The sequence below is a fragment of the Spermophilus citellus genome (assembly GCF_964194105.1).
Source record: "Spermophilus citellus genome assembly, chromosome: 1".
NCBI lineage: Eukaryota > Metazoa > Chordata > Mammalia > Rodentia > Sciuridae > Spermophilus > Spermophilus citellus.
The window spans coordinates 11,054,667-11,071,980 of record NC_138182.1 but is presented as its reverse complement, the minus strand read 5'-3'; the positions used below and the strand labels follow the sequence as shown (position 1 = coordinate 11,071,980).

The following is a 17,314-nucleotide window of genomic DNA, read 5'->3' as shown; positions in this document are numbered from 1 at the left end:
TTCTGATGAGAAAGGACACAGGGTCTGACCCTGCACATCCATCTTTTGGGCAACTTTTCCAGGAAACAAACTGACCAGCTCACCCTGGTGCACGGCTGCCATGGCTCTGGCCTGATTCCGAATGTAACTGGGCAGAAGTAACACTGATGGCTTCTGTCAGCTGCTGGCATTCATTACAAGAAATCACAGCCTGTGGTTTACACACCTTGTATTTCTGGGATTTCCCCAGCACGTTTGCCAAGGAGAACATAAGAGAATGATCATTAGGTATTAATTCCAGTGCCTCTCTTCCAACTGCTTCAGCCTGCGCTAAATTACCTGGGAGGAAAAAATGGAAAAGTAAAAAGCATGTTAATATTGTACTTGTGTTTTGTCTCTCTCTATAATTAACAGGGCTTACACACATCATACACAATTATGAATAAACTACTGGGGAAATCTACGTAGCATGTGTAAAACATAGGCAGCCTCCCGAATGGCAGAGCCTCTGCAACTCAGAGCAGAGTTCTGACACATCCTGCAAACGGCTTTTGATTAATTTCTGTAAACCATACAAAACCTAGTTTTAATCTTCCCCCAGACACCAGTTATACCCAAACGGGAGAAAACACATCTGCAAAATAAGCGTATCACAGTGACACCTTAATTGGGGAACACTTTGCAAGTGGAAGTGTGTGTGCTTGGCATTTTCCTTAGAAACCAGTCCCTTCCCTGCACCATTTCGATGGCCTGCCAGCTTTAAATCCTGCCAAGTAGCACCGTGGTTTCTTAAAGAATGGTTGGCTTTCTAAAGCAAGGGTAGCGAACTAACTCCAAATTGGCTGAACCCAGTCTGCTAAGGGATAAAAACCAGATCAAGTCACGAACATATCTCAAATAAGATCCAAGATTTGGGGGAAGTGACGTATGCCTGTAATTTCGGGAGGCTGAGGCAGGAGGATCAAAAGTTTGAGTCTGGCTTCAGCAACTCATCAAGATCGTGGCTCAAAATAAAAAGATCTGGGAACGTAGCTCAGTGCTAAAGCACCCCTGGGTTCAGTTCTCAGTACCATAAATAAATAAATAAATAGATAGATAGATAGATAAATAATCCAAGGCTCTTGGTATAGACTGGAGGGTGTTTTCTGTATGCAGTCAGTGAGCTAGTGAACATAGACCGGCCCTTCCATCCCAGGAGCCCAGAAACCTCTTCTTGCTCATATCTGGGTGCCTCTAACACCTGGGTGCTAATGTAGCTGGATGACAGGCTTCAGAATAAATGAGATGGAATCACACACCTTCCCCAATGACTCAACACCATTCCCCAACATTTGTATTTCAATATATCAAAGGAAGCTCCATTTTCTAGAAGAATAGACATTTTTGTAACGTAAAATATTTACATCCATATTATTTTTTAACTTGGGGTGAAGGAGGGCACACTCATCTCTGCTTCTCAATTATTCAGCAGTACTGTGGGATGGGACAATTGCCTCTGATCCATTGAATTTTCCCTTCTGCACCTGTATTGTCAAGGAGGATGATCATGTTGTTCCAAGCCAGGCTGTGTTCTGGCTTCAGCATGGTGGCATTTCTCCACGCGTTCAATGCGTCTACGTGGCGATTTAGATCTGCATACTGAAAAGGATGCAAGGACAAAAAAAAGAAAAAAAAAATCATTATTCTAAAATTTCTGCCTTTTCTCTAAGATATCAATAACAAAATAAAACCTCATAAAAACTAACAAAAACCAACCTAATCTTTATATATGGGATTTCTGACTTTTTCATATTAACCCATTTACTTTTCAATGAAATAGATATTATTAGCATCCCTATTTTGCAGATGAAGCAACTAAGGTATGGGAAATTAATAACCAAAGTCAGACATCTAGAAATGAAGATCTGGTCTAGGTCCAGAGCTTGGGCATCTTAACTACATAATCTAATATTTGTTATGTCAGGTATCAAATCATATTTCTGGCTACTAACATTTCAATACTGCTTATTATTCTTTATCTAGAAAGACCCCATACAGTCCATCTTTGATAAAGTTTTATTTAGAATAGTAAACAAATATTTTATGTGATGAATAGCTCTGTGTCCAAACTGCCTTATGAAGAATGGCCTTTGAGCTCCTTCTTATCCATACTTGACCCTAACATAAAAGGATGACTATGCCAGACACACTTTGTGAACTCCTACGGTCATGTAAAACCTTTTTCTTGGCAATTCAGAGCTTGTTTGCTTGGTTTAAGAAGGACAGAATTATCTGTTGCTTTCTCTTGAAAGGAAACTTTGTTTAACATTGGTAACAATAAAAAATGGCTGGCTCTCAATTTGCATAGGTAATAGAAGCCACAGAGGGAGAAAGAGATGTATTCTTCAGCTGGTGACCCTCTGGCCCTCTTGAACTCAGTTCAGAGGCACATTTCATCTGAATGTGCTTGATCCTTTTAACTCTGCAAAAGGAACAAATGATAACAATTATCAAAGTTCAAGGCGATTTCCTTCCTTATTGTCAAGTGTATACTTTTTGTTTTTTGGTACTGGGGACTGAACCTAGGGGTGCTTAACCACTTAGCTACACCCCCAGCCCTTTTAATTTTTTACTTTGAGGGAGGGTCTCATTAAGTTGCGTAGGCTGGCCTCAAATTTGCAATCTTCTGCCTCAGCTTCCCCAGCCACTAGGATTACAGGTGTGCACCACTACACCTGGCTGAATGTATCTTTCCATTAGACAACAGAAATGTTTGATTAGACTTATGACCCACACAGCAAATAGATGGTATTTATACCAGAAAAAGATGGGTTTAATGAATTCTAGAAACACATACGAATATCCATTTACTAAAGATGTCACAATTAATTTCCCATGAGACTTAGACAAGCAGGTTATAATATTTTACTCTTTAAAATGGATGATATAAAAAGTTTAAAAAATTAAACTAATTTGGGATACTTAATTATATTAACATTATATTCTCTCTCTTTATAGGCTATCCTAGTGATTTTAAGGCAATTCTATCCAGCATGTGATATGTATCTGATTCACTTGGACAAAACCCATGGCAACATTTTAACACATCTGAGACAACCAATATAACATCCATTCAATGCACATATATATTTTCTTTAGAGACCGGTTCTTGCAAAGTTGCTGAGGCTGGCTTTGTACTTGCAATCCTCCTATCTCAGCCTCCCGAGCTGCTGGGATAATTGGCATGCACTACCATGTATGGCACCATACAACCCATTCTATGGCTACACATTTTAAGTTCTTTTCTATTTACAATAATTTGCACACTGTTTTTTTCTGAATGCATCCTGAGTGATACAATCAGCTTCTGCTAGTGAACTGTCTCCAGTAATACCTCTGGCCACTAGATCCTAACTCTCTAGGACCAGCAGTATGTTCCAAATAACCCAGCTCTTCCTAATTTTCTATTCCACAAGAGAACTGCATTATATTCCCTTATCAGGGTCCAAAAATCAAAACAAATTTCTCTCTTATGTTATAAAAATGTGACTTCTAAAGAAGACACCTTGAAGTTATTAAGTGCCTCTCATTTGCCAATATATAAATGGATTGGTTGAGCTGTTAAAGATTAAGCTCTTAATGCTTTTAAGCTGTCAAGTGGGCAAAAGCTGGGTAATTAAACCACAATGGAGAGCAAAAGCCTTAAATGAGCAGGAACAGGGGGTGGGGGGCAGAGGACTGGGGGGGAAGCATTTCAGGGCAGCCTAATTAGTAAACAATATCAAGGTCTCAATCTGTTCCGTGCTATGGTGATCTTCCAGGTGAATAAGTAATGGATCCCAGGACTAAGGTGTACTGTTAAAGCAGGCATTTCATATCTGTGATCCTTTCTTTGGATATAACTTACAGCAGGCTCATTTAGCATATATTCTCTATTTCCAAAGCCTAAGGAATTACAGGGACAGGCAGCTAGCTACCGGGAAAGAGCAAGGCTGTGGTGCAGAACTGTAAAGCCACAGGATGCGGCAGACACACAGGGCACATTAGAGGGTACAGGCTGATGCCCTCACCTTATAAGCAGGGACTTAAAGAAGAGCTACTCTCAGTGGAGGGGAAAAGGAACAAGAGAACTCAGAGGGACAATGAGTCCAATGTGGTGCTCAAGCACTAGTCTAGCAGCACAGGAAGGAGAGGTAACGTGTATATATTCAGGCACCCCACGTGCTCCCTCCTGTACCCACCCCGTTCTCACTTAGTTAACTGTGAGGATTGACCCTGTCTTGTATGCTATTGAGTTTTCTGGTTTCCTTTCACATCATTATAACATCTTACTGATCACCCCCGCCCACAACAGTTAATCACTATAACACTTTTGGTTCTTTTCCAGTCTTCCAGTTTCAGCTGTTTTAGCATCAAAATGTGTAACTAGATCATAAAGCACAGAATTTTGAAATGTTGAAAAACAAAACAAAACAAAACATATGCCCAGTAGCTCCACAGAAAGCTGATGAGGGACAGTGGGAATATTGTGCTATCCATCTTTCCTAGCCAACCCCTGGCTGTTCTGTTGGGTCAGTCCCATTATTGCCATCCTTCTGACTGTGCTCAGGGAAAAAGAACTTCTCTTTTCCTAACTAGAGTAAGCACGGAGATGGTATCCTCCTACGGCACCTCCTAACTAAAACACTTTTTGAACAAAAAAAAAAGTAAGCTATTTTCACTTAAAAATTTATAACATAAACATTATTAACTCACTTAAAGTAAATTATGTAGAATAGCAAGGTTGGTCTTTACCATTCCCGCCATCTTGTTTCCCTCCATTCATAAAAACTGCATCCACATATCTCACAGAATCATGGCCATCCTGGCCAGAAACAAACATGTTAAGACCAGAATCATTCGCATCATGGTAAAAATGGAAGACTGGTTTTCCAATAAATTTAAAGCAGCTAACATTTTCTGAGTTGCTCTTTCCAAACAGCCCTTTTGCTTTGACATGATCTTCAGGTCAAAGCTTGAATACAGTTGCTTCCCAGATGCAGGGCCAGTGACATGACACTGGAATCATCTGGGGATGAGGGTTACTGTTATTTTTTGATTCCCAAATCTGAAATGGAGTGGATATACAAGCAGTAGGGTACTATTGTTTTTGATAACACAAGGATTCCAGAAAACAAAGAAGCTTCAGTAGTTTAAAATGAGGATTAATAGGCACTTCATTAGTACACTGGCATGCTATTCTATCTGTGAGGTTAAACTGGGTAAAATCTGGAAAATTAGAAATAAACTTCTTTAAAAAGCCATATCACTGTGCATATATTCCAGCTTAGCTCAAATGAACCAAAAGTTTCTTCCATAACAATTTTTCCTAATATATCTAAATACATTAGAAAAATATATTTACTTTCTTGAAACCAAATTAAAGAGTTGATTGAACAGAGAATATAATAATTCCCATTTAAATAATTTTGCTATTTCTGTGCCTCATTTTGTCAAGAAAATCAAGAGCAATCAGATCTTCGTGTGCAGTCTGTCAACAACCACTTGCGGAACACATTATTTCCTATTTCCAGTAAGTAATGCTGAAGCCCTTTTGAGCAAGTGCCCTGACTTCCCAAGCTGTCTCTTGGGGAAAATACTCCCTGCAGATGAAGAGATCTGCTCCCTTGAGGAAGGAGGAGAAGGAAACTCAGAAACCACACTCCACGTATGTTTTTAAATCCATTTCTATTCAGTTTGTGTTTTTGAGAGATAGATAGATAGATGAGAGAGAGAGAGAGAGAGAGAGAGAGAGAGAGAGAGAGAGAGAGGTGTGTTTATCAGGAAGTTATCCCTTTGGAAGGGATCTAAGAAGTTTTAATCTATCCTTAAGTTTCACCTATTGCCTTGTTGATCTCATAGACTTGGTTGGTTTAAGTTGGACTTTTTGCTCATGATAGCTTCAACACTGAACATAGGAAATCAAACAGCTACCGTCAAAGGAGATAAATGGATGTGGAAGCACCTTATAAAATGTCAAATACTGGATAGGCCTTATGACTGTCACTTGATTTTAATTAAGGGGAACCCAGTGTTTCCTCCTGTAGGCCTGGGACGGCCTGGTCTTACCAGACGCCCGAGGTTGTAGTAGCAGTCTGGGTATTTCCTTCTGTATTTAATTGCTGTCCGGTAACTCTGCTCTGCTGCCTCGAACCGTTTCAGGCTGTTTTGCACTATGCCCAAATTCATCCACGCAGCAGCAAAGTCTGGCCTGAAGAGCATTTTTAATAAGAAAAAGAAAGGCTCAGAAGTCAGAGCAAATGAACTTGTTTCTTTGTCCCTGGCATAATTATAAAGGCAATGCTTACTGTATTTGAACAGCCAAAGACAGCAGCTCTTCGGCTTCCTGTAGCTCATTCCTTTCTTTTAAGATATTTCCAAGATTATTCATGGCGTGAACATACTTGGGATTTAACCTGAAAGTTAAGAGAGAAACCAAGCTATTACTGTTGAGTACGTTCCACTACACTCTCAGGAATCAGTGAAGACCTTTCAAGGTTGGGGTCATTGAGGGGATGGGTTTAGGACCCCAGCAAGTGAGATCAAAACCCGCACACCCGTGGTATTTCTGGAAGACTCGGTCGCGTACCTCACTGCTTCCCGGTAGTATCTGATGGCCGCCGTTTGGTTGCCTTTGTCAGCCAGGTTTTTGCCAATGTTGTAGTGAACCTGCAAATACAGAGGACGATGTGGCCATCAGAGCCAGGACTCTAACCACACCTTCTAACTGAACACAGAGGGAGAGGGACTGAAGAGAACACCCCTCAAAATGTTTGCTAAACCTTACAGGGGGCAGGTTAACTCCCCACACTGACTAGAAGGGAGGTAATACACACACTGATCACTAAAGTGTGACGGAAGGAAAATAGCTATTTCTCAGAGAAAACAAAATCATGAACTGAGGCTGTTTTTATTCCTAATTCTTAAAGCCCCCTTCTATCCCCCACACCCCATTACCATTGAGATAACTGTCAGTCACATTTGGACGTGACAGCAAGAAACTGTGACTCTGTCTTCCCATTTTACCCAGATGTAGCCCCTTCCTGTACGATGTCTTGCTTTGGTGGCACTTTGAGCATTTGGCTTTGTATCTGTTGTGGGAGAAACATTTTATGTGCCCTGTACATCCCTATGTTGAGATCCTAACTCCTGACAGGACAGTGTGAAGACGTAGGAACTTGCACAGTGATTAGGTCATGAGGGGCACCCTCGTGCCCTCCTTCTGCTAGGTGAGGACACAGTGAGAAGACAGCTGTCCCTGAACCCACTGTCCAGGCCCTCAATGGACACTGTATCTGCTGGTGGCTTCATCCTGGACTGCTCAGCATCCCGAACTGTCAGAGGTGAATGTCTGGGATCTGAGCCACTCAGGCTCAGAATCCCACAGTATTCTGCCACAGCAGTCTGAACTAAGACAAGGCCTAATGAAACCCACCCACCTGCATCCTCCAGGCAATGGTAGATGGTGACTGGGAAAGGCCCTATGCCAGCTGCTGGGGACACCATAGGGAGCAAAGGCTGAGAAAGTCCCTGCCTTACAGTGCACCTGATTAACTATCAAACTACCACGCGAGTAAACATGTCTCTGCGAAGGGCTCCAGGGCTGGGAGGGAGACAGCACAGGCAGGTTCCAGGGCTGAGAGGGAGCCAGAGCTTGAGCAGGGGGCATACAGAGGGCAGGGGCACAGGCTGGCCAGCCCAGGCAGAGTAGCCCTGTACAGCGTAGCTCAGGCAAGGGCAGGTTTGGTTGGGTCACTGCCCTGAGAGCAAGAGGGCCAGTGCAGGGTGTGCAAACCTGCGAGCACCCTCAGGCTTTTGTATCAAAGCATCAGCAACTGGGGCACACGATGCAGCACTTTCTCTCTCACCAATCTCGAGGCTGAGATTAAGGTGCTGGCGGGGCTGGCTCCTTTCACAGGCTCTGAGGCACAAGCAGCTACGCCTCTCTTCTGGTGTTTGCTGGTGACCTTGGCTTGCAGCTGCCTCTGTGCCACTGTCCTCACTGGGCCTTCTTTTGTCATAAGGACACCAAGCACATTGGAGTCAGGGACTGCCTTACCCCAGTGTGGCCTCTCTTAGTCCATCTTCTGTTGGTGTAACAGAGTACCACAGACTGGGTAATTCACAATGAACATAAGTTTAGTTGGCTCACAGTTCTGGAGCCTGGGGAGTCTCGGGCCCAAGGACTATACCTGGTGAGGGCCTTCTTGCTGCATCTTGACATGGCGGGGGTATCACGTGGCAAGAAGAGCAGGCGCCAGAGCTCAGGTCTCTCTCCTTACAAAACCACTAATGCCATCCTGGGGTCCCACTGTCCTGACTTCATCTATCCCTAACTATCTCACGAAGGCCCATCTCCAAACGCCTTCAACACATGAAGGTGGAGATAGAGGTTCTAATACGTGAACGAGTGGGGACATTCAAACCAGAGAAACCTCATCTTGACTTACATCTTAATTACATCTGCCACATCCCCCTTCCCAAATAAGGTCACGGTCACAGAGGTCAGGATTGGACCTGCCAGGGACAGTAGACCATACTAAGACTTGTGGTCCTATGAAATAGGACACACTGCAGGAGATACCCAAGGGGGAAAGCAGCAGACAGCAAGGGTCCAGGCAGAGGCTGTGGCCATGGTCCTGGGTATAGAGGACAGCAGACTGAACTAGATGGTATAGAGTGGTGAGGAATTTGAGGAACACTGAAGAAGCAAAAGGCACAGAATTGTGATGAATTGGTAGGAATGTAAAAAGTGTGCCAAAAAGAACACCAGGTTTTCAGTGCAGTGCAGGTGATGGTGCTCAACCAGGAAGATCCGGTGAGCCGTCTTATTTGGGGTGCAGGCTGGGCTGACTGTGAAGTCTGAGTGAAGAGGCCCAGTAGCCACCCAAGCTCAGGAGAGAGGCAAGCCAGAGATGCCAACATGGCAGCCAGGGAGGAGGCACAGGTGGTAAGAGAAGACCCAGCTGGGTGTGACCACCCAGAGAGCCAGGCAGTGAAGGAGAAGCTCCAAGAAGCCCTCCCCATTCCATACCTCTCACCACACTAAAGGGGAAGAAACTAATAGGGTTGAGGGGATGAAAGTGTTTTAGAACTAGACAGAACTCGAGGCTACAGTGCCCTGGAGACCCTAAATGCCCCTGAGTTGTTCACTTTAAATGGTTAAATTTTTTAATTGAGATAGAATACACATAACATACGATCTCAGCCATTTTTAAGTGTGTAGTTCAGGGGCACTAAGTACGTTCTGACTCTTGTGTACCCACTGCCACCATCCGCTTCCAGATCTCTTTCCATCCTGCAACTCTAAACCTCTGCCTCCGATAAACCACAGCTCCCCTTCTCTCCTCCCTGTGTCCCTTGGTCTCTATGATCAGTGATATATATTGGTGATGGAAAGCTCCTTTTGGGACCACATAACATAAAGTCTAGTAGCAATTTCAGGAAAGACAGACTACAGATATCCATTCAGTTATGAGTGTTCAAGGTGACTGGTAATGACGCTTGTATCACAAGCACCTGGCACATGCTAAGAACCACCCAGATGCAGGTGTGGCATTTGGTGCATGCCTGAGTGGTCTCTTCTCTCTCCAAGCTGACACACTGCTTTGGCATTGCTGAACATCCCATCTGACTGTGATGCTGGATTTGCACCGGGTTCCTAAGCCTGTGTTTCTTTTTGTCTATGTGACACCTGAATATCAGGTGACCATGGGCTGACTGCTCCAGGCAACTTCTACATCCCTTGATTCACACCATTTGCTTTTCTTCTTGGAGTATAATGTGCCTCAAAATAGGCACTAGTGACTGTGGAAATAGGGTCTTTAAAAAGGTAATTAAAGTAAGATGAGGGTATGTGGTGGCCTCAATCCAATCTGACTGGTGTCCTTACAAGAAGAGGTAACTTGGACACACAGACACCAGGTGTGCACAAAGGAAAGACCATGGGAGAGACACAGGGAGAAGGCAGCCATCTCTCCCCCACGGAGAGAGGCCTTAGGAGAAACCCACCCTGCGCACACTTTGATTTTGGACTTCCAGTCTCCAGAACTGTAAGAAAATAAAGTTCTGTGATTAAGCCACCTAGGCTGTTATGGCCGTTGGAGCAAAGCTATGAACCTTGAAATACAGCAACAGTTTAAGCCTACTCCAGCTGCACCACATCAGAACACAGCTTTGAACCACCTCTGAAGACAGAATCACACCCTGCGTGGCCAGTCTTACCCTACAGCTATGGCACTTTTTCAAGTGTATCTGTGGAAGGGGAAGAAGAGTGCAACACTCTATAGGCACACATGTGATTATCTAATCTGATAAAATGATCACAAGCAGAGAAATCGCAGGTAATATAAATGTGCACGCCTGTGCACCACACAGAATAATTTAGCTTCCTGGACCAAAGTCTTGTCCATTCACAGGTATTCATATCCTTAAATAATAGTCTGGAGGTGGTTCAGTTAATGCTATTGCCAGAGCACGCACTGGGAGACGTGTGACGTAAATAGCTTGATTTTGCATCTCCCCAGACCCCAGCCTGGAAGTGTGACTTCACCTTCTGTCCCATGCACAAAAGAACCCAAGGCCAGAAAATGCAACCTGTAAGGGATGTCCTCGGGCCCCCAGAATACAAATTCAGCTTCTACTCCGATTTCAACATGACTCCCGCCTCTTCCACCCCCATGCTCCTGCTGCTTTCCTTTGTTCTGGGAAAATTCTATTTTCTCCATAACAAGCTCAGACAAAGAGTTCAACTGCCCTCTGCAGTATGGACAGTGTTCTGTTAGATGCTCAGAACGCCAGACCGGAAGACCAAGGGACAGGAAGGGGCCCTCTGGAAAACCAGACTGCAGTTATTTAAGTGGAATGACTTGAAGCAGATTCAGCCCTAGAGGGAGGTCCCTAAATTAAGACCTGGTGAACGGCTTTACCCTATGGATTACATGGAGGAGATTCTGTGACTAGAAAACAGCTGCCTAGATTACAAAACAAAACAAAGCACAAACCTGACAACCAGGGTCTTGAAACTGCTTAGAGAATGGGGGTGATTTTTGTTTCCACGGTATATGAAAGACTTTAAAACAAAACAACAACAACAACAAAAAAAAAACCCAAACCTGTTCATTCAACTTTGTGCTTCAGAGTCTGAGGCAGTGACCAGCACAGAAGCCAGATAAAAACCACCAACACAACTGAATGATGTAAATGCAAAGTAAAAGCATCATGAATGAAAGGTGCTTTTAATACCAGTACTAAATCAGTTTATTTGAAAAATTCTGCCAACACTGGATATTAAACTTAAAATGTTTTAAACTAAAAACACTATAAGGGTCCTGGATCATTCCTTCAGGAGATCCATCATGTGGGGCTATGATCCTGCTCACTGTTAAAAGAATGTGGAATTGTATTGCAGAGTTGATACCAAGTGCAACATATGTTTAAGCCTTAAAAACCAAGTGACTGCAAATAAATTAGACATTTGCAATCTCATCCACAGCAGGCTCAGTGAATTCAATTTCCATTTAGCCCAATGCAATAACTAATATTAAGTGCCTACCATATACAAGGCACGGTGGGTATTTAAATGCAGGCCGGGCACCAGCACCTGTGTTGACATTGCTATCTTTTAAAAAAGATGAGTTTTAGTTGGTAAATCTGGGTGTAAACTAGAGCTGCAGACTTAATATTCAGTGAACACCAGGCAAAGAGCAGTGTGGAGGACTCATTCTGTACCATGGCCTGAAGGGAAGCCGTGAGATCTCTTCCCTGGAACTTACTTAGCTTTTGCCCAAGAAAGGAAGACAACAGTACCAGGCTGTGATTTATAGTAGAAAGTTCAAAAACAAAACAAAAAACCTCTATCTTGCTCACATTGAAAGATATAATTGAAAGGTTCTTAGAAAACAGTTATTCCCAGTGGGTCTGTTTTGAAGATGAGACCTTTTGTGCATACCTTAAATTATAAAGAGAAACACAAGCACACACACTTGCACACCCCTCTGTGTACCTGCCCTGTTTTCTGGCCTGTTACATATGAAACCATGCCATGGGCAGACTCTCAGGCCCAGCCGTCACATGTCCCACCCCCTCATTTACTAGTTACCTGATATCTAGCCACCCAAATAAATAACCCAAATGTCAGTTTACCCTTTCTATGCCTCAGTTTCTCCCACTTGGAAAAATAAAGAACCTTAGCAGGAGGATAATGGAGATTAATTATATAGCCTCTATAAAGGGACCTGAGCTCCTTTGGTACAGAACTACACAAATAAAAAGGGATAATTACTGCTATTCACATAGAAAAGTAAAAATAAAGCAAACCTATTCACATTTATTAAACTAAATCACAGGCAATTTATTTTTAGTAGCATGAAATAAGTTGATCAGTCAGCAAATAAAATTAAAGATAAAAACTCCAAGTAATTCACTCTTTTATCTAAGTCTCCAACTGTAAAACAGGAACAAGATGTTTTAAATCCAAGAACAGGACAGAAGAGGAGTCAGCACCTTTTATCTGCTGTCCTTCACTGCAGGTCACAATAAGAAGTCAACTCTGCATTTTACGCACATAAATTTGCCTGAAACCATTGCTTTCCCATACATATAGAATGTGAAAAAGAGAGAGAATTCCAGAGAGCTCCCTGCCACCCAGTAGGACTGCATGGGAGCATCCCAGGCACCTCCAATTTGGAGGACCTAAGAGAAAAGGTATCATCACTTAATGATAATAATCTATACTAACAGAAAGTCTTCTAACCTACTGCCCTAGAACCTTCCTGCCATTTAATGGGAAGCCCAAACTCAAAAGAACCCGTGCAAGCTGACACTTCTTGGCACTTACTCTGTGCTGGCCACCGTCTGAACAAGCCCAGCATGCGGGATCATCCCCTTCTTAGAGAGAAGGGCACTGAAAGTTCAAAACAGCCTAGTTTGGCCCAAAGTTTTGCACAGTTTTGCCCTAGTTTTGCACAGCCAGCTGTGTGCAAAGCTCAGATTCATAAAAAATCTTAAATGAAACGTATTCTTGCCTGCTTCAACACAAACACTGCCAATATTGTAGTCTATACGTTTTTGTTTACTTAACCTGACAAAAGCAATCTGATGCTGAGAACCTGAAGGTGACATAAATATGTATTTTGTGAAATACACAGCATAATTTAAGCGTCCTACACCAAATGACTGCCCAATTGTAGGTATTACCACCTTTGAATTGCAGCTTGGAGGAGCCAGCTCTTGCTAAAGCCAGAGTCTGGGTTCTGAAGTGGGCCTTGCCCAGCTCCCACCCAGAGATGTGATGTCCCCTTCCTGGCCCTTCAGAGAGTGATCACAACAACTGGAAGATGCATAGGACTCCTTTTAAGTAATCTGCTTCATTGATATTGCCTGGTTTTAATGACGTCTTTTGAAGTATTTTAGCTAAGTGGAATTTTTATGAATCTTATCAAAATCATTAAGAAATACAGTAAAGAAAAAAACCCATGTATTTGGTTATCATGGTGTTACGCAAAATACTGTCCAACATTAAGTGTCCTTCTGACTTAGCTGGAGGATTCAAAATATTTCCTAGAAAAATCTTTTTAAAAGAAAGGTGGCAGCCAAGGTACCTTAGCATTGAGGGGGCACACGGACAGGGCACTTCTAAAAAGCTGGTCTTCACTCCGCCACTCCCCACTGCGAATCATGCATCTCAGGATGTTGATGAACAAAATCCCCAGCACAAAGGCAGCGATGAGCTTCTTAAGAACAGAGAGAAGCAACGTCACTAGTGAGCAGTTGCAGCTATTTCAGTCACACATGATACCACTCTGGGCTGGTACCTTTTTTTTGGTATGTCTGCTCAGGGCTCCAAATCCAAAGGTCAGCAGCATGCAGTAGCCAGCGCTGGGGAGGTAGAGGACCCGCTCGGCCACCACGAAGCCCACTCGGAAGAACAGGTTGCTTGCAGGAAGAAAGGGGATCACAAGAAATCCCAGGCCCAGTGTAAGGATTCTGGAAGATTAAAAGTATTTAAATAGATGGTTCTTTGGTTCTTTTTGGATTTGTCAAGAAAAACATCCTATCAACATTAATGATAAAGACCTTTTTTTTTTTCATGTCATCAACTTAAAATGGCACCATCGCCAGCAGAAAAATGTCACCAGGAGAGGATTTAGCTGGCAGTATGGGATTACCGAGGCACTTAACATAGGCACAAGGGCAAAACTTAGAAGTCACACAAGTCATATTAATAAAGTTAGAATGATCACGTTTATGAGCTCTGATTAATTCACCTATTCCTAACTATGCCTCTAGCCATTTAGGTATTAAATAGTTCAATGTAGTTTCATGGAAAAAAAAACTCCCTGTTATACTTAACAGTAATAATAATAGTGAAGTAGGATGAATGTCATCAATCTGAAACAAACTAATATCATGTGTGGTTGGTACACACCACCAAACAGAGAGCTGAGCACTGGAACACTTCTAAGACGGATGGATCCTTCCTAACATCCCATACGATACAGGAGGAGGAATGAAGAAGTGAGGTCAAATTTGGTGGCTCCTTCTTGGAGCCAGTGCCTATGGTATGTTTTTAAAAAATCGTGTTTCATATGTACATGTGAAATGACTGAGACCAAATTTCATTGCTCTTTAGAATCATCAACTGCTTTAAAACACAGATGAATGTGAAACTTGATTTATCTTGAGAAATTACTAATTCCATAAACACCATGCTTAATAGAAATCATCTTAAACAGTTTTCATTTCCATGAAACACATTTGTTTTTCTCAATAACCTTTAAAAAAAATTTTTTTTTTCTGCCAAGAAAGAATGGTCTCTTTGGGGCAGCAGCTTATTTTGTACCCGACAACAACACAAGGAATCACCACAGCATTCACTTGGGGTTTTTTTTTTTTTTGAAGGAGAACTGTGAAATAATGGGCACAACACACATCAATTACACTCTCTGTTCTGACCATAAATTACTCTTTACCACCTACAGCGAAAAGGATCTCCAAGTGCTATTTCACAGGAGAAGGGGCGGGGGAGACAGAGCAGTCATCTGTACCCCCCCTCGATTTCCCTCCCACTGGTTGAAGCCAGCCCTGTGTTCTAGGCGGATGAGACTCATCCTTGCCATTAATATGCATTTGAAACAAATGTCCTTAGACATCATGTCCACAAAATTGTTAAGATGATCAGTGCTGGATTTAGCAAAATGCTTCAGCCGCGACCCAGGGTGGAAGTTAAAATTCAGGGCTGCTCTTACCTTCTCTTGCCGCTGTCTTCGGAGCACAGGGCTTGGCATATTAGGCCAATTAGGCAGAGCCAAAGTGCTGCTAGAGCAATTACCCTCCAGTCACCAACGGACTTAATGAGGGGGATGCAGCCCATTGACCAATCAAAACAGAGCCACCAGGGACACAGCAGCAGCCAAGCATTCAATGAATAGTAGTAATTATAGTTTATGGCCTGTCAGTCAAAAGGAAAACAAACACTTATTTGACACTGAACTTGAAAGAATATATATATATATATATATATATATATATATATATATATATATATCTCCTAACTTCACTTTAGAGGCACTCACAGGCATCTGTTCAAGGACAGCAGATGCATAAAAATAAAATGTTGCCAGTGTGTATTTTGTACATGGTGCTGAAGTCTGAAATTTTTAAACACATCCAGATTTTAAACATAAACAGACTGCCAAACCACCAGACCAAGCAATACATTTGCTCTATTTCCGGTCAAGTCATGAGCCATTTATTTTGTCATGCCTAAAGTCGTCTGTGACCTAGGAAACCTGAGCCCTAGGAGTCACCAATGTGCCCACCAACTTAAGAACAAGGTTCCAGGGTTGTCTTCTCGTTTTCTGTCTCTATGAAGCACATAGCTAAGAATCTGTGGCTTGATACTCTTGCCTTTAGGCTAAAAAAGAGTCTTGACAACATTAAGACTTTTCAGAGAGCTCACAATATTGTTACATTTTGTCTTAACCTAGACAAGCTAATGTCACTTATAATATAAGTGACAGGGTCTGGGGGCAATTTTACAAGACTGGCAAGGAATCTGATGTTAGAATGGACCTTCAGATTCACCATGGATTGAAAATATTTAGGAAAAAATATTCTAGAAAATTTCAACAAGCAAAACTTGAATCTGCTACCCATTGAGTACTTACTTTGCTGAATCCATGGGAATGAAGTGATGTGTAGGCATTGTATGAGGTATTAAACATAATCTAGAGAGGATTTAAAAAATACAGGAGGACATGCACAGGTTATACACAAACATTCTACCATGAATTCTGGTTTCCATGGAGGGTCCTGGAACTAATCCCCATGGATACCGAGAGATGCTTGTACAAGGAGCTTCCACACATCTTCTCTGATAAAAAGTTGGTTTCATCTTAGAATATCCTCAGCGACAGCAAGCAAACTTGGAGGTGTCTATCTGTTAGGGATTTTGTGAGTGTGGTGGGATAGAGGTGTCCATCTGTTAGGGATTTTATGAGTGTGGTGGGGTAGAGGTGTCCATCTGTTAGGGATTTTGTGAGTGTGGTGGGGTAGAGGTGAGGATGGATGAAGGATCTGGAAATCTGATGGGGAAAGAAAATAGTGCAAAAGGGGAGCAGACTGGGTACTCACCCTAACCAACATGCTGTCAGCAAAGGAGGCTGGGTTGTCGACCTCAGTAAATGCCGGCGGGCCAGTACCCATGATTCTCCAGCGCACGTATAGCACCCCAGCCCCTCCAGAGGTTAGGAGGGTCATTCGGAAGAGGAGGCCCCCACTCCTGAGCATGCCGATATTCTGAAAGAATACCACAAAGCACCTGTTGTCACAGATTTTCAAACAGAAGTGTGACCAAGCCAGGTTCCAATGTGCAGCAATTCTGCTTCAATTACTTTGACACTGCATTAAGGGCTGGCTAGTCTAGAATTCAGAATCACAAGAAATACTTAGAAAATGGCATTTTAAAATCAGCTGGCGCTTGACATTTTCCATGTCTGGGCTCGAGGCAAAAGTATGTACTCACCTCTAATGACTTGTCCCTACGTAGTACCTTCTGGATGACTTCCACAACGTTGAATTTGCCTATCACCAAGATGTCGAACACCGCATTCAAGCCCTAGGACGCAAAGCCACACCATCAGTAGTGGGACAGCCTGGCTCTCATTGGGTAGCAATTACACATCACAATTTTATTACTGAATCAGGACAAGGAATGCAAAAGTTCAGATCATCCCAGAACTCTTCAGTGCTGAAAAAGAACCATCAATGCTTGTATGGCACTTGTTCATGGTAAAGCATTATACCACATTTATTA

At 42.7% G+C, this 17,314-nt stretch overlaps 1 protein-coding gene across 2 annotated transcripts in view; it reads right to left on the bottom strand.

Moving 5' to 3' along the window:
• Positions 1–17,314, bottom strand: part of TMTC4 (transmembrane O-mannosyltransferase targeting cadherins 4) — a 55,606-nt gene that overhangs the window by 6,258 nt on the left and 32,034 nt on the right. Inside the window, exons 7-16 of one of the 2 annotated variants that reach the window (XM_081292022.1) lie at positions 17,024–17,116; positions 16,633–16,797; positions 15,246–15,448; positions 13,812–13,983; positions 13,599–13,730; positions 6,587–6,666; positions 6,306–6,413; positions 6,067–6,208; positions 1,503–1,617; positions 206–318 (exon numbers count right to left, since the gene is read on the bottom strand). In XM_081292022.1, the coding sequence (XP_081148148.1) occupies positions 206–318; positions 1,503–1,617; positions 6,067–6,208; positions 6,306–6,413; positions 6,587–6,666; positions 13,599–13,730; positions 13,812–13,983; positions 15,246–15,448; positions 16,633–16,797; positions 17,024–17,116 (1,323 nt within the window). The remainder of the gene's footprint in view (positions 1–205; positions 319–1,502; positions 1,618–6,066; positions 6,209–6,305; positions 6,414–6,586; positions 6,667–13,598; positions 13,731–13,811; positions 13,984–15,245; positions 15,449–16,632; positions 16,798–17,023; positions 17,117–17,314) is intronic. The other variant, XM_081292021.1, reaches the window with a different exon arrangement.